The sequence below is a fragment of the Cebus imitator genome, unplaced genomic scaffold, assembly GCF_001604975.1.
Source record: "Cebus imitator isolate Cc_AM_T3 unplaced genomic scaffold, Cebus_imitator-1.0 Scaffold328, whole genome shotgun sequence".
Taxonomy (NCBI): domain Eukaryota; kingdom Metazoa; phylum Chordata; class Mammalia; order Primates; family Cebidae; genus Cebus; species Cebus imitator.
The window spans coordinates 2,112,876-2,133,887 of NW_016107643.1; the positions used below are offsets into that span (position 1 = coordinate 2,112,876).

Here is a 21,012-nt window from a genome sequence, read left to right on the forward strand (position 1 = left end):
GTAACATTCCATCATTTCTGCAATAGCCTGTTAGCTGCAGTGGTCAGCTTGGGAGAGAACTGCAGCAAGGCATGAATCCCAGGAGGCAGGGATCACTGAGGGGCGTCTTGGAGGCTCGTGGCCACACAGGTTGTCCTGGTGTTGCACCTGCAGCCTCACAGTCCTAGCCTGGGAGCTCCAAGCACCCCTACCAAGTAGGATAGTGGGGTGACCCTTCTATCCTGATCCCCTGTCCTTCCCGTTGTCAGTCCATAACAGTGCCTCCGTGGGGTAGGGTGGCTGTCTGAGGCCTGGTGGCCCTGCTGTGGAATCATTCTGCAAGGGGCTCTGTGACCTCTCTACTGGCTGGGCTTCCTTCATCCCCACCCCTGCCTGTCACCTGGCTCAGCCTTCCCTGCGGTGACTCCCACTGGTGTGCAGAGTGGGGCCTGTAGGGAAACATAAGGACTGTTGCTGCCACACAGCTGGCTCTGGGATAAGCCCTCTGCATGCATTGTCACACACCCCTGTGTGACAGCACACTTTATCCCCATTTTACAGATGAGAAAGCTGAGGTTTAGATCACTCATCTAATAAGTGGTAGGGATTCAAATGACTGGTATTCAGACCCCAGGACCTGTGTGAAAACTGTGGTACTACAAGGTGTTCCCAAAGGATAGGACTATTTACTAAGTTGGGTCATCAAATGAAACATAAGGAAATATGCTTTCATGATTTGTGTGTGTGTGTAAGAGAAGTGTCTATTCCTGGGGTTTCTCAAGGGCTGTGGTGACTTGGGTGTCTCAAAACAGGGCTGAGGCCAGGCGGGGTGGCTCATGCCTGTAATCCTATCACTTTGGGAGGCTGAGGCGGGTGGATTTCCTGAGCTCAAGAGTTCGAGACCAGCCCGGCCATCATAGTGAAACCTTGTTTCTATGAAAAATACAAAAAATTATCTGGGTGTGGTGGTGGGTGCCTGTAATCCTGGCCACTCAGGAGGCTGAGGCAGGAGAATAGCTTGAACCCAGGAGGTGGAGGTTGCAGTGAGCCAAGATTGCGCCATTGCGCTTCAGCCTCGGAGACAGTGCAAGACTCCATCTCAAAACAAAAACAAAAACAAAAACAGGGCTGATCCCTTGGTCTTGAGGCTAGTATTCCCTCTCTCTGGGTTTCAGCTGTGTCGGGAGACTCTTTTTTCTTTTTTGAGATGGAGTTTTTCCTCTTTTTGCCCAGGCCAGAGTGCAATGGCACCATCTCAGTTCACCACAAGCTCTGCCTCCCGGGTTCAAGCGATTCTCCTGCTTCAGCCTCCTGAGTAGCTGGGATTACAGCATGCACCGCCAGGCCCAGCTAATTTTGTATTTTTAGTACAGACGGAGTTTCTCCATGTTGGTCAGGCTGGTCTTGAACTCCCAACCTCAGGCGATCCGCCCACCTCAGCCTCCCAAAGTGCTGGCATTACAGGTATGAGCTACCGTGCCCTGCCTAGGAGACTTTTTTCTAAGGAAGTGAGCAGCTGTGAGCACCATCGCCTACTGGCCCTCCCCTGCCAGTGACCTGGGCTGCTGTTAGCGGTCTTGCACCAGCATCGTCACCAGGGCAGTGACTGGCTCTGTGGTCTTTCTTTTTTTTTTTTTTTCTTGACAAGATCACCCATTCCGTAGTGCAGTGGCACCATCATAGCTCATTGCAGCCTTAAACAACTGGGCTCAGGTGATCCTCCCACCTCAGTCCTGGAGTAGCTGGGACTACAGGTGCACCACCATGCCCTGGCTAACTTTAAAATTTTTATTTTTGTAGAGACAGGGTCTTGCTATGTTGCCCAGGCTGGTCTCAACCTCCTGACCCTCAAGCAATTCTCCCGCCTCAGCTTCCTAAAGCACTGGAATTACAGGCATGAGCCACCATGCTAGGCCTGGTTTTTCTTACACCTTTGTCCTTGATGACTTCCTGGAGGGGAATTCAGAGTTGGGGTGTCAGGTCCTGCCCAGAGGGAGGGAATTCAGACTATGGGGTTGTCTCCTGAGAGCCATTAAATGAAGCTGCAGTAGACTTTGCTGGGGACACAGGAGGCTGGTGAATAGGGTCGGGAGTCAGGGCTGGCCTCTCTTAGGGTAGGGGTGATTGTCCCCATTTGACAAATGGGGAAAATGAGGTTCAAGTGCTAACAGACTCTCCCAAGGCCACACTGGTAGTGGCAGAGGCTGCTGCCTGGGCACATTCATCTTCTCTAGGAGCATCCTGGAGTGGCACAGTCCTCCTGGCAGATCTCCAATTGCTGAGAGGGCGTGGAGCTTGCCTACCTCTGGAAGGTCTGGGACCTGAGGGGAAGAATGGAGGTTCTGCCTGCTGAGAGGTGACTGTCTACCCAGAAGCCAGGGACATCTGCAGATAGACATACACAACGATGGGAAGCAGGGCGTGGGTGTGAGGAGCCTGGAGGTGGAAGCTGAGCTGGTGGGGCTGGCCCAGAGCTTGGAAGGTTCATAGGTGTTCAGAGCAATTGTGCCCAGCACCTGATCTAATCCATTGTCACAGTGTGATCCATTCGATAATTTTTGCTGAAGGTGGAACCTATAGGGTGGGGCTCGGGATAAAGCTGCAGGGGTGTGGCATGAGGGAGGCACTGTAGTATTAGGCTCTGTTCCGGCCCATCTCTACCTGTTTCTCTCTCTGACTGACAATGTCATCAAGGCCCCCAGTGAGCTTTCTGCCCAGCAGAAAGACCCTGCCCTTTCTCTGGCTTTCTTTTTTTGAGACAAGGTCTTGCTCTGTCTCCCAGGCTAGAGTGCAGTGGTGTGATCATGGCTCACTGTAGCCCTGACTTCCTAGACTCAAGCAATCCTCCTACCTTGGCCTCCCAAAGTGCTGGGATTACAGGTGTGAGTCACTATGCCTGCCCAGCCTCTCTGGCTTCTTTCTGAGCTTTCTTCCCCTCCTCCACCCCCAATTAGGCTTCTAGTTAAGTAGTCCCCTGGGTCTGCCCCTACAGGGTGCTATAAAATCACCTTATGCCTCCCAGGCAAAAGGGTCTCAAAACAATGAACCTGGGTGGTGTGCAGGTGTATCCTGCCTCGAAGGGCACCAAGGGAAACAGAGAGGGCCCCAGAGTGCTCACCTCTCCCGGGGGTGGGCCTCCCACTCCGGGCTCCAGTGTCTTTCAGGGCCGGGTCTTTGGCTGTGTCCCTCCATGCACTGAGTCAGTGGCGGCCTCTCCTTGCAACACATGCCTGCCAAGGCTCCCTTCTTCTCACATGAAATTGGCTTACAAAGCCATTTTAAAGTTGTGCTTTTAGGGACTTTATGATTTTGGGGAAGAAATGTGGGCAGCATTGACAGTGTACTTGGAGAGAAGTCTGGGTGCCAGGCAGGGTGATGGGGCCCTTCCCTGTTTCTGGCCTGTGAGGGCCAGAGGACATTGCTGGGGGCGGGGACCCTGCTGAAAGAGGCCCCCACAGCTTTTCCCTTTCATGAGCTTGGAGCTGGCTAATGGCCACCCCCCTGCTGCCCACTTCCCCTCAACACTGGGGAGGATGGCCAGGCTGAGTCAGGGTTGAGGGGCTCAGGCCGAGTCAGTATTGGGTTGGGGTCAGTCAGATACAGATGTGGGGTGCCTGCATGATGTCAAGGTCAAGGTCCAGTCTGATATTAGGGTTGGGGCCAAGGGGAAGGCTGGGTTCTCAGCCCAGATGATGATCGGGGTTCTTCTATAAGTGAGACAGAGCTCTGGGCCCTAGGAAAGGTGACTTCTGTCCTCGTCTTTTTGGGGATCTTCTTCCTTCTCTTGCCTTTGTAGTGGCCACACCTTTTATCTGTGCTAATTTAATCTTCCTGCAAGGCAGCTGTACCTATCCCTTTTGCAGATGGGAAAGCTTGAAGACCAAAGGAAGCCTTTAAATGTCAGACAGGGCTTAGACAAGTGTGCCCGGTGATGGGGTACAGAGGCTGCGTCCTTGGAGTGAGTTCAGAAGTGTTGGCTAAGTGGGGCCTGGAGAAGGGAAGACACACTGGCCCAGCGGTCACCTGGCAAGGTAGAAATTGAGCTGGACCTGAACCCAGGTCTCTGGGCTCCAGGGCCTGTGTTCTCTCCCTCCCCTTCTGTCTCCTGGGCTCATGGGCTGCCCCTGCTCTGTTCCCCACACCTGTTCCCCCTTCTCTCTCCTTGGCACGGCCCAGCCTGTCTCAGCGCAGTCCTTTTACTTCCTGGCTGGCCTGAGTGAGGAGGCTGGGGAGGGTCTGGCTGGGAGGAGTTGGGGCCCAGCCCCTCCCTGGTTGAGGAGTGGGAGGGGCCTCACCGCAGACACAGAGCCCCTTTGTCTGGGCCGTTGTGCAAAGCAGCTGGTCTGGGATTTCTGGGCGTTTTTACATTTGAAGAATAATTGCATTGTCTGGGGGCCTCAAGAATCCAAATCCCTCCCCACACTTCCATGCAGTCCAAAGATGTGCCCCTGGAGCAGCTCCCCAGCCTCCCTCCCACTCCTCCTCCTGTTAGAAGCCTGAGAAAGGGGGTGGGGGTTCTGGGGAAACTGAGGTGGGGCTGCTGTCTTCAGGGAATAGAAGTGTCCATTGGGAAGAGAGGTTTAAAGTCCCCAAGGTTGGTCAGGGAGGGTGCAAGTGAGTTGTCTCCTGCTGCCAGGGCACCGCAGCCCTGGACAGGTCTCATGAGCAGATGTGGGGCTTGGAGGAGGGGGGAGACTGCGGGTGGAAGGGCTGGGCCTATTTTGGGGCATTTTAGCTGGTGGAGTCCTGGGCCCCAAGGGGAGCCAGGGAAAGTGAGCCAGGTGAGCCAATTTCCTGGAAGCCTCACTTTTCCCTGGGAAACAGATTAGGAAATTCATCCTAGGGTGACCTTGAGAAAAAGACAAGGCTCAGGCACACTTGGGAATAGGCTGTGTTTAGAGGGAGCCAGAGACGAGTAGGAGCTTTCTCTCTCTCTCTCTCTTTTTTTGTGACGGAGTCTCGCTCTGTCACCCAGGCTGGAGTGCAGTGGCGCTATCTTGACTCACTGCAGCCTCTACCTCCCAGATTCAAGAGATTGTCCTGGCTCAGCCTCCCGAGTGCTGGGATTACAGGCACCTGCCATTACACCTGGCTAATTTTTGTATTTTTAGTAGAGACAGGGTTTCACCATGTTGCCCAGGCTGGTCTTGAACTCCTGAGCTCAAGTGATCTGCCTGCCTTGGCTTCCCAAAGTGCTGGGATTACAGGCATGAGCCACTGTGCCTGGCTGTCGCTCTCTTTTTAAAATCAAAGCTCGGCCAGGCATGGTGGCTCATACCTGTAATCCCAGCAGTTTGGGAGGCTGAGGTGGGTGGATCACAAGGTCAGGAGTTTGAGACCAGCCTGGCCAATATGGTGAAACTCCCCTCTCTACTAAAAATACATAAAAATTAGCCAGGTGTGGTGGTGCATGCATGTAATCCCAGCTACTTGGGAGGCCGAGGCAGGAGAATTGCTTGAACCCAGGGAGGTGTAGGTTGCAGCGAGCCGAGATCGCACCACTGCACTCCAGCCTGGGAGACAGAGTGAGATTCCGTCTCAATAAATAAATAAAATAAAATAAAAATTAAAGCTCTATTTTATTTTATTTTAGAGACAGGGTCTTGCTCTGTCTCCCAGACTAGAGTGCAGTGGGGCAATCATAGCTCACTGCAATCTTGAACTCCCAGGCCCACGCCATCCTTCCTCCTTGGTCTCCAGTGTAGCTGGGACTACAGATGTATGCCACCACAACTGGCTAATATCCTAATTTTAATTTTTTTCTTTATGTTTCAGACAGTCTGAAAATGTATTTTTAAATTTTTGGTAGAAACTAGGTCTCACTATGCTGTCCAGGCCGGTCTCTTAACTCCTGGGCTAAAGCGATCCTCCCACCTTGCCCTCCCAAAGTTCTGGGATCACAGGCATGCCATCTGTAATGGCTCTGACCACACCTGGCCAGAGTTTGGTGTCTTGGAAGGGTGTGGGGTACTGGAGGCTGGCCTCTCCTGGGACTGTTTTGTTGCAGTAGCCACTCTTGGAGAGGGATGTGATGTACTGATTTTTGGGTAACGCTGAGGTGGGCTTCAGTGTTGAAGAAGGGGCACCACACACACAGGTGGGTGAATGAGTCCACTGTGGTTCACTCACATGGCTTGGCTGCGCTCACCTTGGGCAGGGGTTCACCAGTCTTAACCTGGGACCTCAGCCCTGCTCCGTGGCTGTGGGGCTTTAGCCTCACTCTTGAGATAACAGACAACAGAATTTCCTGGGGTGAGATGCTGTGCTTTGGGGGTAGGCTGGGGGCAGGTGACAGTGCAGAACCAGTACCAGAACCAGTGGGAGGGACTCACATTTCAAGGGTGTCTGTTGTTCAGAAAACAGTAATAGAGCAGGCTCTGCGGGTGGTTCGAGCAACACCTAGCCCTGAAGTCACACAAGGGTTTGCCTATGTTAAGAGAACCCAGAACCAGCTTCTCTGTTTCTTTTTTTTCTTTTTTTTTTTTTTTCCCATGACGGAGTCTTGCTCTGTCTCCCAGGCTGGGGAGCAGTGGCGCAATCTCAGCTCACTGCAACCTCTGCCTTCCTGGTCCAAGCAGTTCTCCTGTCTCAGCCTCCTGAATAGCTGGGACAAGTGCATGCCACCATGCCCAGCTAATTTTTGTATTTTCAGTAGAGACAGGGTTTCACCATGCTGGCCAGGCTGGTCTGGAACTCCTGACCTTGTGATCCGCCCGCCTCTGCCTCCCAAAGTGCTGGGATTACAGGTGTGAGCCACCGCATCTGGCAGAACCACCTTCTCTGATGTATATGAGAAAGGCTGTTTCCTGTGGGCCTTTAGGTGGGTGGGGCTGGGGAGGCTGCAGACTTTGGTGAAGCTGGGGGTCTATCTGTATGTTTTAGGGGGAGTTGTGAGTGAGAACTGAAGCTAGAAAGGCCAGCTGGGTCCAGAGGGCAAGGCTGACATGCAGAGATCGTTCCCAGGCCTGCTACATAGTAGGTGCTCAGTGAATCGCTAAATTATATTCCCTGGTCAGTGAGATGCTCAGCTGTGCTTGTCTTTGGAGGGTGGGACTGGGAGATTGAGACCCACACAGGTGAGGCTCAGATGGAGGAGGCAGGGTAGGGGGTGCTCCTGGGGCAGCTGGGGGTGGAGGTGACAGTGATTCAGGCTATGGGGTTGCCATGGCTTGACCCGATGAATGAGGAGGGTCTCCCACTAAGGGTGCCTCCAGGTTTGAGCCTTGGGGCTGCTTAATGCTCCTGTGATTTGACCTCCATGGGGAAAGTGCTAGGAGTTAGGCAGTGCCCCCAGTTTAGTTCTGGGCATTTCCAAAGGGCGGATTGGCAGGGTCAAAAGTAGGAGGTACTTTCTGAAGTGTAAATTTCTTTACTTTTTTTTTTTTTTTTTGAGACAGGGTCTCACTCTGTGACCCAGGCTAGAGCACAGTGGTCTGATCTCAGCTCACATAGAGTGTAAATTTCTGAGGGTGTCAAAATGAAATTGGGAGGATGTTCTGGGGATGGGATGAAGAAGTGGCAGTTCACACAAAGCTTGGTGGCTTTGCCCACTCTGATCACCTGAATTCTGAGTCTTTATTCATCCATCTTTTGTGACCCTGCCACAGAACAGGGTTTTTCTTCCCTGTTTTCCTCTCTCTGTCCCCTGCTGCCTTCCTATGTCCAGTATGGCTTCTTGGGACGCTTCAGTCAGGGTGGTGGTGGCTCTGGGCAGCTGGGGGAGGCGGTGGCCTGCAGGCTGGAAAATTGGCTTCATCTTGGATGAAGTTGCTAGGGGACCGGGGGGTACACTCATGCCCTGGTTGGCCTGATTTCTTGACACTCCCAGGCATTGCCTGCTTGGGGACATGGGAGAATAAACCAGGCGCGGGTGCAGGCACTGGGCAAGAGGCTCACGCCCCCACTTTGCCATGGAAGCAGGAGCAAGAAGGCAAGTGTCTGTTTACCGCCCTCCTCCTCTTCTCTGCCTGGCTGAGCCAGCACTTTTTTCTTCTCTCCTTTATCTGCTCAAAAAGTACAGGGTGTTCTGTTTCTCCTGTGCATACAGATCAAGGAACGGATGTTCTTTCTTTCTTTTTTTCCCCAAGGAGTGAGAAGGACAGGCAGGCACTGAGGATCATTTAAGCGATTCTCCTTCCTCAATAAGGCAGTTTCTTATACATTAAAACAACAACAACAACAACAACAACAACAAAAATAAATCCAAAAGGGAAAGGAAATGATGACACAAACCAACAGAAAACAAGTTGCCCCTCACTGCCCCCACTCCCAGGAGGTATTCAGCACACAGTAGGTGCCCTGGCGATGTTCTCTCCCTCCCACTCCTCACCAGGCATTCAGCACACAGTAGGTGCCCTGGCGATGTTCTCTCTTCTCCCTTTCAGTTGGACCCCAGGGTATGCTGGCCCCAAGAGATGATATGGGGGCCACAGGACAGACTCATTCTCTGCCCTCTATGGGCTGTGTATGGGGCTTCTCTGGTTTCCTGGGGGCACCGGGGGTTGAGGGGCTTATCTGGGACAGGGCCTGAGGAGAAACAGGACTGTGGATTAGCTGTGAGGGTCAGGGGTGCAGGGGACTCATATGGCCCCTGCTTACCTGCATGACATTCCACATGCCATGTCTGTTTGAGTTCAAAGTCTCTGGGACTCCGTGCTGAGAGTTGGGGGTTCTTTCTGTGCTGATCTTGAAGGCAGACTGGCTGCCCGCATTCCCAGGGTCGGTTCCACAGTCAGTTCTAAAGACAGTCCGCTCATGATGTAGCTGAGGCACTTGACAAATTATTTTCATGCACGAGGCTTGCTGGCACCAAGTGCCAGTTCCCTCTCCTGGCTTCCCAAGGCTAGAGCTTATCTGGTCCCTTGGTTTTCAGAGGTGGTGGTCCAGGGACACTGGGGTGAGGGGGACCCCCAGTTTAATACCTGCTGCACCCCGGCTCCCATAACAGCTTTTCAAGGAGGGGTTCCACCAGTAAGGTGTGAAAGCCCCTGCAGCCATCCTTCCCCGCAGTGGAGACTGTGTGTGGGGTGGCCTGGGGCAGGGGCGCGGGGGCGGAGGCTGGGCGGGTCGCGGCGCCACGTCAGTCCGGGGTGCCCCGGGTGGCGGCGTCCCGTCACAGCTGGCGCGGCCCCTCCGGAGCACGCCGCGTGTTTACCGACCTGACGCAGCGTCCCGGCCCGGCTGGCAGACATCCGGCGGCATCACCGCTGACCTCCCCGCCCGCCCCATGCAGGCGGCCACATCCTCACCTCTAAATTTAGTCCGCAGGAAGGAGAACCTGGGGCAGGGGCGAGGGAGGAGAGGGACGGGAGTCGGAGGGCAGAGACAGGGAGGAGGAAAGCGCCGGAGCTGCCCTGCGCCGGGCGTGCCCTCCTCCCCAGCGAAAGCGCCACACGAGCTGTCTGGGAAGGGGAGCGGGAGCCCCTGCCTCCGAACTGGAGGCTGCCCGGATGGGGCGCCGGGCCTCGGGCGCCACCTTCCGGCCCTTTTGGGAACCGGTTCTGCGTGGAGTGGAGGGGCCTGGGTCTCAGGGTGCTTGGAAGGCATTTAGAGGCGGGAGGGGGAGGGAGGATTCCCGTCTAGGCCCAGGCAACGGGGGGCAGGTGGAACGGGCCGGGGAGGCACAAGGAGCAGCTTCTCAGCCTGAGCGTATTTCAAAAAAAGCCTCCTTTGCTTACCTATGTCATTTAAGCGATGTTGGCCAGGCGCGGTGCCTGACGCCTGCAATCCCAGCACTTTGGGAGGTCCAAGGTGGGTGGAACATGAGGTCAGGAGTTCAAGACCAGCCTGGCCAAGATGTTGAAACCCTGTCTCTACTAAAAATACAAAAATTAGCTGGGACTGGTGGCAGGCGCCTGTAATGCCAGCTACTCGGGAGGCTGAGGCAGGAGAATCGCTTGAACCCAGGAGGCAGAGGTTGCAGTGAGCTGAGATCGTGCCACTGCCCTACAGCCTGGGCGACAGAGTAAGACTCCGTCTCAAAAAAAAAAAAAAAAAAAAAAAGTGATGTTAAGGACACTGCTGTTCCAAGCGGGATGGAAACCTTAATGGTCAGACCCTGAAATGCATGGAGAAGAAAGTTAGTGTGGCAGCCTTTGACGGATTGATTGGAAAGCAGGAATGACTGTCTTGTTAGTGAGATCTGTGTAGATACATACAGTAAATTACACATATCTTAAATGTGCAATTCAGTGAATCTTCATATGTGCACTGGGTACCTACCCATTTATTCTCTCCACTTCAGAAAGGCCCCTCCTGCCCCCTTCTGTCATCTCCCTGCCTCATAACCTTTCTTCTGACCTCTGGGTTCACAGATTGGGTTTGCTTCTTCTTGACCTTCATGTAAATGGAGTCATATGGTCCGTGCCCTTTTGTCTCTGGCTTCTTTTGCTCAGTGTATGACTGAGGTGTCCATGTGTTGTTGGGAATATCAGTAGTGGGGTTCGATTTATTGCTGAAGAGTAGTCCACGATATGGATATCTACCTACAGCACCATATATGTGTCTGTTCTCCTGCTGATGGACCTGCGTGGGGTGTTTTTATTTTCAGGATGTTATAAATATAACTGCTGTACACACTCTTACACATGTGTCTTTGGTAGAACATGCCCTCTTTCTGCTGGGTGTATTTTTTTTTGTTTTTGAGATGGAGTCTCACTCTGTCGCCCAGGCTGGAGTGCAGTGGCGCGATCTTGGCTCACTGCAACCTCCACCTCCCGGGTTCAAGCAATTCTCCTGCCTCAATCTCCTGAGCAGCTAGGACTACAGGCACATGCCACCACCTTCAGCTAATTTTTGCATTTTTAGTAGAGATGGGTTTTACCATGTTGGTCAGGCTGATCTCGAACTCCTGACCTCATGATCTGCCTGCCTCGGTCTCCCAAAGTGCTGAGATTACAGGTGTGAGCCACTGCACCTGGCCGATGTATTCTGAAGAGTGGGATTGCTGTGTCAGGGGAACAGTTATGTGCAGCTTTATTAGGTATGGGCGACAGTGCCCCTTGTCTGATGTCCAGCAGCCACCTTCCACCCACATTTGTTCCCTGTTAGATCCTGAATACTATTAGATTCTGCAAATTCTGCCACTTAAACCTCAGCAAAGACAACTGGAATCTAAATTGCCTGAATCAGGGAAGGAACAGGGACAGCATTTGAGCTGAGTGGTTCCTCAGGGTGGCCCCCAGATACCTCCAAACCCTCCTGGTCATTCTGGGAAAAGAAAAGCAGCCTCTCCTATCCCTGGGGCCAGATTCAGGGACCCCTTTGGTCTCCCAGCCATCCGCTCCTGTAGTCTGGCATCTCTGAGCAAACTGGCTTAGTGTAACTGTCAATTTCATGTCTGGCCTCTGGTGCCATGGGTCCTGTTGGTCCACTGTTTCCTGGGCTCCTTGCTGCTTTGTGGTGGCTGAGGGACTGGGTGGCTGGGAAAACAACCTACCCGGAATAGCAGGCTTGTTGGATGCAGGCCTCGTGGCACTTTCTCGGGGGAGGGCGGAACTATGTCCTGCCCACCAAATTGCCACTTCATTGAGGCTGTGAAAGATCAACAGAAAGCCAGAGACAAGAGAAGGGGCAAGGGAAAGAGAGAGAGAGCGCCAGGGAAGAGCCAGGCAAAGGAGGGAGAGCAGAGGGTCCACACTTGTGTGTGCAAGTATCCTGGCGTCTGTGTGAGTATCCTAGGCTCTGTGTGAATATCTTGGGATCCATGCAAGTATCTTGGGGGTCCAGGCAAGTATCTTTGGGTGGCAAGTATCCTGGGGTCCATGCAACTTTTTTGGGGCCCAGGCAAGTATCCTGGGGTCTGTGTGAGTATCCTGGGGAGTCTGTGTGAGTATCTTGGGGTCCAGGCAAGTATCCCAGGGTCTGTGTGAGCATCCTGGCATTGGCACCAGGTGGACCACAGCAGCCATGCCATGCTGAGCTGGTCCAGAATCAGTAGCCCCAAGCCTCTGTCTCTCCTGACTGTGGCCATCTCCTCACTTGCTGCCTCTCATCTCCACTTTGGGGCCTGTCAGGGAAGAGGCAGTGCCTAACAAGTTTAGGGGTGAAATTGAGAATTTCAGGGGCTTAAGATGGGCTCCCAGGTCTCCTGCCTGCTGGTGGGGACCCAAAATGCATCTCTCCCTTACTTTCTCCTTCCCTCCCTTTCTTCCTTTTTTCCTCCCTTCCTCTCACTTCCCTTATTTCTTCTTCCCTCCCTCCCTGCCCCTTTGGAGGGGGCTTTTCTTGTTCAGGTCCTCAGAGAGAGAGGGAGAGACTTCAGTTCCCCCTGCAACAGAGGGCAGAGTGTGATGGGAGCCCTGAGTTTCCCTTGGGGCAGATGGGAAGTGAAGGCAGAGCCAGTAAGCTGTGATTCCTCCTCCCCCTGCAGGTTCCTAGAAGGTGAGTGCGGACGGTATGCAAAGTTGTGAATCCAGTGGAGACAGTGCGGATGACCCTCTCAGTCGTGGCCTGCGGAGAAGGGGACAGCCTCGTGTGGTGGTGATCGGCGCCGGCTTGGCTGGCCTGGCTGCAGCCAAAGCACTTCTTGAGCAGGGCTTCACGGATGTCACTGTCCTCGAGGCTTCCAGCCATATCGGAGGCCGCGTGCAGAGTGTGAAACTTGGTAAGTGCCACCCAGTCCAGCCCAGCCACCTCCCCAGGTCACCTGTAGTCCCCTAACTCCCAGCTCTTCCTGAAATCTCATTATTTTAGCTCCTGGAATAAATGTTCCAACATGCATCCTGCCTGGGTGTTTTCCAGACGCTTCCTTTGCTCCTTGAGGCAGCCCTCTGAAGTGGGCATGGTGGGGCCCTGACTTCCATTTTTGGAGAATGCTGGCTTGCCTCTGACCTAGGGTTCACAGTTTTTGGGAGGGAGTGGACACCCAAGCTGCCTTGGTACTGAGTGGGCCAGTTTCCGTTTCACAAGAAGTGAAATTCTCCTGCAAGGTCCTCATAGTCATTAACTTTTGATTGTGAATTAGTATATCGTGACTGAGAGCTAGTCCTGGAGAAGTAGGATCCTGGGTTAGCAGAGGTGAAAGGGGATTTGGGGCCTCCTTATGGCTGATGGGCAGGTCTTGGGATTATCTGGGAAGTGGATCTGTCCAGGTTGCAGAGCAATGAGGACCCTGGAGAAAGCAGCCAGGTAAGAAACTTGCCTGGGGTGGGCAGACTTTACCAGGGGTCTCAGAGAATGGGGAAACTGCCTGAAATTCCCCTGTCAGGGCTTCCCAACAGGGGAGGGGAGTCTGACCAATGAGGGGTTGAGTGGGTAGAGACCATGAAAATGACCCAGTGAGACCACACCTGGCCTGGAGTGTGTGGCTACATTGATCCTCTATTTTTTTTTTTTTTTTAAGACAGATTCTCACACTTGCTCAGGCTGGAGTGCAGTAGTGCTAACTTGGCTCACTGCAACCTCCGCTTCCTGGGTTCAAGTGATTCTCCTGCCTCAGCCTCCCGAGTAGCTGGGACTACAGGTGTGTACCACCATGCCCAGCTAGTTTTTGTATTTTTAGTAGAGGCAGGGTTTCACCATGTTGGCCAGGCTGGTCTTGAACTTCTTACCTCAGGTGATCCGCCTGCCTCAGTCTCCCAAAGTGCTGGGATTACAGATGTGAGCCGCTGTGCCCAGCTCCTCTAGAGGATTTTGTGTCTGTGTTTTTTTGTGTCTGGTATATTCCCAAGGCCAGGCAGAGATGGTGCAGCTGCTTGCTTAGAGAAGTAGGTCGTCAGGCTTAGAGTCCCAGAGGTTGGGGACATGTGGGGGCCTTCTCTCTTGTAGAAACCTTGATCTCATTAAGTGTCCTCCCCTACAGCATGTCTCGCAAGGCATAGCTAAAGTTGTCCCTTTTCCCTTGGCACACACAAGAGTGTCTGCTGGCAGCGAGGGTGAAAGTGCCATCCAAAGCTGCCCTTGTAAACCTGGGACAGCCAGGGAAAGCCCGGGGACTCTGTTGCTCATCACCCGATTTGCTGGCTAGAAGCCTTAGTGAAGGGTGGGCTCTGTTTATGATTCTCCAGTCTTGATGTGACAGTCAGGGTCTGGCATAGAAACAGAAGACAGGAAGACAAATGGCCCAGTGTCAGTAGTAGCTGATGGCTGGGATGTGCCATGCTGGAGAATGATGGTACAAGGTGGCGAGGTGGGAGAGATGGCGCTGCAGGAGGTGGAGAGGAGCCATGATTGATCAACTGATCGATTAGTCGATTGGTGGGAAGGCTTCCTAGAGGTAGGGAGCGTGGGCCTCAGTGGTGTTGGGAGTTGGGTATGTAGTGAGAAGGAAGAAGGAGTAATGTGCATGGAAGGATGTATGTGAGGGCAGCTGAGGCAGCACCCTGCCAGGAGAAGGGAGAACACATCAGGGAAAGGGTGTGCATGTGTGTGTCGTGTGTGCAGTCACACAGGGCTGGAAGCCCAGCTGCAGCTGAACCTGCTGCATAGGGAAATGGTAGCTATGACTTTGTCAAGGTGAGAGCAGGGGTCAAGGCCAGGGGCTCCTGGGATGGTATGGGTAGGCATGCAGACAGTGTCTGGTGCCCTTTGGATGTAGGGGTGTGGCAAGGATGACAGAGATGGTGGGGCATGTGGGAGAGGGCAGGAAGCTTTCTCAGGCAGGGGGCCTGCTCTGGGCCTCTACCTCCTTACAGATCCCGGGGAGAGAGGTGGGCACTGACCTTACTCCTGTTCTTGAACACTCACCTAAATCCTGCTTTTGCTGAATATCTGGAGGCCGGAAAGGTGTCCCATGTCTGGGCTGCCCCATGATTCTATGACCTGGAGCTCCCTGCTGTGTGCTGGGAAAGGTTCCGATTCCTTCCCAGAGTACTGGTCCCTTCGGCTCCTATTGGGAACTCAAACCAGGCAAGACACTTCAGGGAGCTCTAAGCCTGAGGTTGTAACAGAGGGGTAGCAATTAAATGCCCTTGATGCCCACCAGAGACCTGCTGCCAACAGGACAATGGCTTTTCAGCTTTTGGTGTCCTCCAGTTTGCCCATGATAGCCCTACCTATGTGTCTGGTGGTGGGCACAGGCTTCTCTCTGGGCCTCATGCCTCAGGAGGATAAGCCTTGGTTTCTTTCCATGGTTGTCACATCCTCGGAGGGTGAGGATGGAAGCCATGAGGCCCCTTGAGGCTGAGGCTCTGAATCCACAAACATCACTCTCACTACATTCTGTTAACCAAAGCAAGTCACAAGTCCAGCTCAGATCCAAAAACTGGGGAAACAGACTCCACCTTCTCATGGGAGGAATGACAGTCACGTATGGGAGGAATGACAGTCATGTTGCAAAGGGGTATGTGTACAAAGATAGGAGGAATCACTGTGACTATCTTGGCAAAAAATGTGCCACATATATCTTGAAGCAGGCCTGGAAAAACAAAGCAAAACACCCCCCAAAAAGTTTCTATCTCTTTTCCTTTCATTGTTTCAATTTCCCTGGGAGCTAGGTAGGGATGGAGATGAATGGGAGAAGGAGACAGCTTCTTTAGCATCGGAAGAGGAAACTGAGGCCCAGGCAGGGAGGCGACTTGACTCAGGGTACATGGTACCTTGGCTGTGGATGAGGTAGTAGACCTAGTTCCCAGGCCATCCCAACTTGGACCCAGGAGATGTTTCCTGCCCCAGTCAGGCTCTCAGGGTTTCTGGTACTGTGCCAAAGGATGTAGTGGGCTTCACTTTTTTTTTCCTTTTTTGAGATGGAGTTTGCTTTTGTTGTCCAGGCCAGAGTGCAATGGCACTGTCTCGGCTCACTGCAACCTCCACCTCGCAGGTTCAAGCGATTCTCCTTCCTCAGCCTTCCAAGTAGCTGGGATTAAAGGCATGCATCGCCATGCCCAGCTAATTTTTATATTCTAGTAGAGATGGGGTTTCTCCATGTTGGTCAGGCTGGCTTCTAACTCCACCATGCCTGGCCAATTTTTGTATTCTGGTAGAGGCAGGGTTTCTCCGTGTTGGTCATGCTGTCTCGAACTCCTGACCTGGGTGATCTGCCCACCTCAGCCTCCCAAAGTGCTGGGATTACTGGCATGAGCCACCATGCCTGGCTGCTTCACTTTCCCTGGAAGTGTGCTTTAGATTGCTTTATGGAGGAATCTTGCAAACTGGTATGTTTGGGCTTCTCTTCTGCCCTATGCTGAGTTGGGAGGGGACCATTTTCTTTCTGGGAAATGCTTTAGACCCTGGAGCCACTGGGGATGTTGAAGAATTGAAAAAAGGCCAGGTGGAGACCCTCAGGGGCCCACAGTGCTTCTCCCAGGTAGGGAGGTACCAGTGAAGAAGTTGGGTGTGGTATCTGGTGTTATCTGAGAAAAAGGTGGGGCTGATAAAGAAGAGCCTTCTAACTGGTCCAGTAAGGTGACTCTGGGACAAATCACAGAGTCATCCAAGGTGGCAGTTATCTTAGCTATAAGGTGATTTTCAGTGGAAACTTCACCGAGGATGTTCATTGGTTGTCAGCACTGGGGGTTCAAGCTCCTTCCTGTCCTGTTGTAGGCGTGGAAAGAGCCTCTTGGAGGAAGGAGGGGGAAGCAGTGCTGGCCCTCTCTGGAGAAGTCCCTAAGTATCTAAGGGCCTGTTTTTGTTACCCTCAGGACACGCCACCTTTGAGCTGGGAGCCACCTGGATCCATGGCTCCCATGGGAACCCTATCTATCATCTAGCAGAAGCCAACGGCCTCCTAGAAGAGACAACTGATGGGGAGCGCAGCGTGGGCCGCATCAGCCTCTACTCCAAGAATGGCGTGGCCTGCTACCTTACCAACCACGGCCGCAGGATCCCCAAGGACGTGGTTGAGGAATTCAGCGATTTATACAACGAGGTGAGGCATGAGCAGAGCAGCTGGTCCTGAGGGCATGGGGAGCCCTGCAAGGTCTTCTGTGATCCTCATCCTGTCTCAGCACACTCCCTGGGCCCTGCATTTGGAAAACCAGAATGATGTGAGGATAAAATGAAGGTGCTGAGTGGGAAAGTACTAGGCAAGAGATTATTGATACATGTGATTAAATATATCTTTAAAAAGGCCTTAAACATCTTTTGTTAGATTTATTACTAGGTATGTGGGGGTGGTGGTGATGGTTGTTACTGTTGGTGCTTTTAGATACTCTTATAAGCGGTAGTTTGTTTTGTTTTGTTTTGTTTTGTTTTGTTTTGTTTTTATTTGAGACAGAGTCTTGCTCTGTCACCCAGGCTGGAGTGCAGTCGCATGATCTCGGCTCACTGCAACCTCCACCTTCCAGGTTCAAGCGATTCTCCTGCCTCAGCCTCCTGAGTAGTTAGGATTACAGGTGCGTGCCACCATGCCTGGCTAATTTTTGTATTTTTAGTAGAGACAGGGTTTCACCATGTTGGTCAGGCTGGTTTCAAACTCCTGACCCCGTCATCTGCCCGCCTCAGCCTCCCAAAGTGCTAGGATTACAGGCCTGAGCCACCGAGCCTGACCTAATTATTTTTAATTCTAATAATATATATATTTTGTTAATTATATTAATTTATATTCTAATAATATTTTGGAATTTATGTATATAACTCTACAGAAAAAATGAGAATTTTGGCTTTTTCTCTCTAATCCTTAGAGCAGCCTTTGCCCAGTAGAACTTTCCACAGTGATAATGATGTGTTAGATCTGCACTACGCAGCATGGTTGACACTAGCCACGTCTGGCTCTTGAGCACTTGAAGCGACACAAGTAAAACTGAGGAACTGAATATTTAATTTTTTTATTGAGATGGAGTCTTGCTCTGTCGCTTAGGCTAGAGTGCAGTGGCGCGATCTCAGCTCACTCTCCCCGCAACCTCCATTTCCCAGGTTCAAGTGATTCTCCTGCCTCAGCCTCCTGAGTAGCTGGGATTACTTACAGGCAAGAGCCAGCATGCCCAGCTAATTTTTGTATTTGTAGTAAAGACGGTGTTTCAGCATCTTAGGCTGGTGTCAAACTCCTTACTGTGATCTGCCTGCCTCGGCCTCCAAAAGTGCTGGGATTACAGGCGTGAGCCACTGTGCCTGGCCTAATTTTTAAATTTTAAATTGCTACAGGTGTCTAGTAGCTACTGTGTTGGATAGCACAGCTGTAGATGGTTTTTTTTTTCTTGCCTTATTGCACTGGTTAGCATCTCAGCGCAGTGTTGGATAGAAGTGGCAATGGCACATATCCTTGTTTTATTCAGATTTTTAAAAAATTATTAATATCATTAATATTCTTTAGCTGTGTGAACTGCACTGAACAAGCAAGCTAATGTGTAGGCCCAGTCATCTGATAGCTTGTCATTTATGGTGTAATGATCCTTCACTCCAGGTCAGTAATTTGGCCTATTGTGCATTTTCTAATCTCTTGGGCATAAGAAAGGAGAAATGACCCTGGCTTTAGGGTAGCCCCTGCTCTATGGAGGACAGGCACACTCAGTGTCTTGTGTGTGTGCACCAACAAGGTACGTTGTGTGCAGTCCATTGTATTGTGTGTTATCATGTGCAAAGAGACTGAATTGTTAATGGTCAGATAAGAACTAGTATTCTTCAAAGTAGACCTTTCTGGTCTGCTGGAAATCAGCCCCAGCCTGATTCCCAGGTTATTGTGAGTGATTCAAACATGATGCCTTTTGAAAATGACTTTCAGGGCCCATGGTTTGCTCTTTTAAATGTTTTTAAAAGTAGATCATCGTCAAATTCAGCTGGTGGGTTGGATTTTTGAAAATCAAGTGTGTGCATTGTTAATAATGGGGTAGATATGGTGGATTATCCATCTGGGTGGTGGTGTTTTCAGTTAAAAGGATAAGGTGTAGCGATGATGTCAAGATTTCTTTGCATGGCTTTTAACCAATCCTGGAGGCCATTCTGAAGAGGTGCACTCTAAGCATGTGAAGCCTCAGCAAGGCTTCGTAATAAATATGCAGTCCCCAAAGATGATGACTTTGAAGAGCCATTCATTTGAAATGTATTTTATTTATTAACAAATAAATGAGTTTGTGCAGTGGCATCATCTAGAGCTAAGTTTCTGGAGTAAGATGCCTTGATTAAATGCCAGTTCTACCATTTATTAGCTGTGGAATCTTGAGCAGGTTATTGAGCCTCTCTGAGCCCTACTTTCCTCTTCTGTAAAATGGGCATGGTGGTACCTACCTCATAGTATTATGAGGGTTGAATGAGATCCCAATTGTAAGTGCTTAATGAGAATTGGGGTATTATTAGCTGTCCGGACAGGTCCCATTTTCCTCGGGTCACACTGGGAAGGTGTCAGATAACCCAGGAGAGGAGACTGTGCCATATGACACAGCCATGTTCAGTGAAGGCTGCCCGAGTCGGTGACTGATACAGAGTCACATCGATGGACTAAATGTGTTACTCCTCAGCTGGGCATTTTGGCCTGTAGTTAACATAAGCTGAGGACTGGCTACCATGTTGCTTATCGCCCAAGGGAAAAACCCAGGGAGGAGGAGGCAAGTTGAAAGCTGACTCTTAGCAGTGAAGAATTCCTGGGTCAAGAATTTGCTGAGGACTCTAGCTAAGGTTAACCACTGGGCATCTCGTGATTGCAGGGAGACAAGACAAAACAATTTCCTTCACTCTTCTTTATAATTTAGTTTCCAGAGAGAAGTTTAATTCATGTTTGTGTCTCAGGTGGAGGCCTTCCCCTTGAGTGAGATGGTGGTGGTGTCGGGTGGCGGACGACACTGAGCTTTGCCATCTTCCTTTGCCCTTTGGTCCCAGGGCCTAGGCCAGGGTGCGGGGACAGGGCAGATACCATTCCCAGGCATGTGTGCTGACCATGCTCACTTTAGGAAGGGAAACAAAGCATTCATCAGCTCAGCCACAGAGGCCCAGCCACGGAGCCTCCATAAGCCAGTGTCCTGGGCATGACAGCTGTGGGCAGGCGATCCTGCTGCCTTTCTGCTCACAGCCCCCCAGTGGTGCCAGGGCCTTGGATCAAGTCCAGAGTCCTTGGAATAACTCTCAGTCCTTTATGCCCTGGCCCCTGCCTGCCTTTCCAAAGTCGGCTCTCAGATCTTCCTCTTTCCTTGCTGCCCCCTCCAGCAAAACCAAACCCCGTCAGGATTCCTGACTGCATTTCCATCTTTGAGGTTGCTGTTCCCTCTGCCTGAAATACTTTTCTTCCCCCTCTTCCCTCCATCCTGGCCATCTCCCAGCTGCCCAGGGTTGTCTGCATTGACCTCACAGCCCTGGGTACTTTCCTATCACAGCAGCCCAATCGTAGACTGTCTCCCTAGCTGGAGTGAGGGCAGGGGCAGGGACTGTTTTGCCCACATTACAAGCTGTGTCCCACACAGAGCCTGGTAAATGTTGAGTGAATGTTGCTTCTGGGGGTCCCAGGACTGCCCTGGACTGGCTTACTTCCTTCAGGGAGCCCTGCCTGATGCTTAGTGTCTGTATATGAGGCAGACATTGAGGGAGGGTGGGGGGTAGTCAGACCCTATTTCAAGGGACTGATCATCATTATCTGTTGATGAGGTGTGGGCTGGAGTTCTTGCTGAAATGTCCCCATGAAATGCAGCTCCATTCCTTGGCACACTGGGGCCTCCTGAGACCATGGCTTTTGTGTTCCTGTCTTCCCTCTGCATCCCGGCTTCCTAACTCGTGGCTGAGGCCTGAAGCAAAGGGGGATGCTTTGTAGGGACCTGACGGGCCCAGGGGGTTGTTTCCAGCAGAAGGGCTCCTTCTGCTGCCCAGGCCACAGCTCCAGACTGCCCTCTTGGGAGCAGGCAAAGCAGACACGCTTGGGCAGGGGCAGCAGGGAAAGTGCACGTATGGTTCTTAGAACAGGTAAATGTGTGCAAATGCCCATCGTCCCGTGGGAGGTAGAGCCCGTGGAGGCCCATGCAGAGTCCATGAGGGGTGGCTTCTTTCCCACAGACTGTATGGGCACCAAATGTTTCACTTTGTCCTAAGTGAGGGCTCAGCAAGAGAGCCTCTGGGGCCCATCCCACCTCCCCCACAGGCCGGAGGCGAGGAGGTGGCCACCCAGGGCCTGTTGGTGCAGTCCTGGTACAACATTGAATGCAACATCGGTTCACTAAGGGACAGAGACCAGGGGCTCAG

General features: G+C 52.1%; 1 protein-coding gene across 6 annotated transcripts in view; it reads left to right on the plus strand.

Moving 5' to 3' along the window:
- The window catches only part of SMOX (spermine oxidase), a 42,689-nt gene that overhangs the window by 15,982 nt on the left and 5,695 nt on the right, over positions 1-21,012 (plus strand). For 4 of the 6 annotated variants that reach the window (XM_037730030.1, XM_017504842.2, XM_037730034.1 and 1 more), the window contains exons 2-3: positions 12,350-12,583; positions 16,557-16,783. In XM_037730030.1, coding sequence (XP_037585958.1) covers positions 12,376-12,583; positions 16,557-16,783 — 435 coding nt within the window. In that variant the 5' untranslated portion in view covers positions 12,350-12,375. Of the gene's footprint in view, positions 1-4,736; positions 4,761-11,556; positions 11,646-12,349; positions 12,584-16,556; positions 16,784-21,012 lie in introns of those variants that run through there. The other 2 variants (XM_037730033.1, XM_037730031.1) reach the window with 2 other exon arrangements.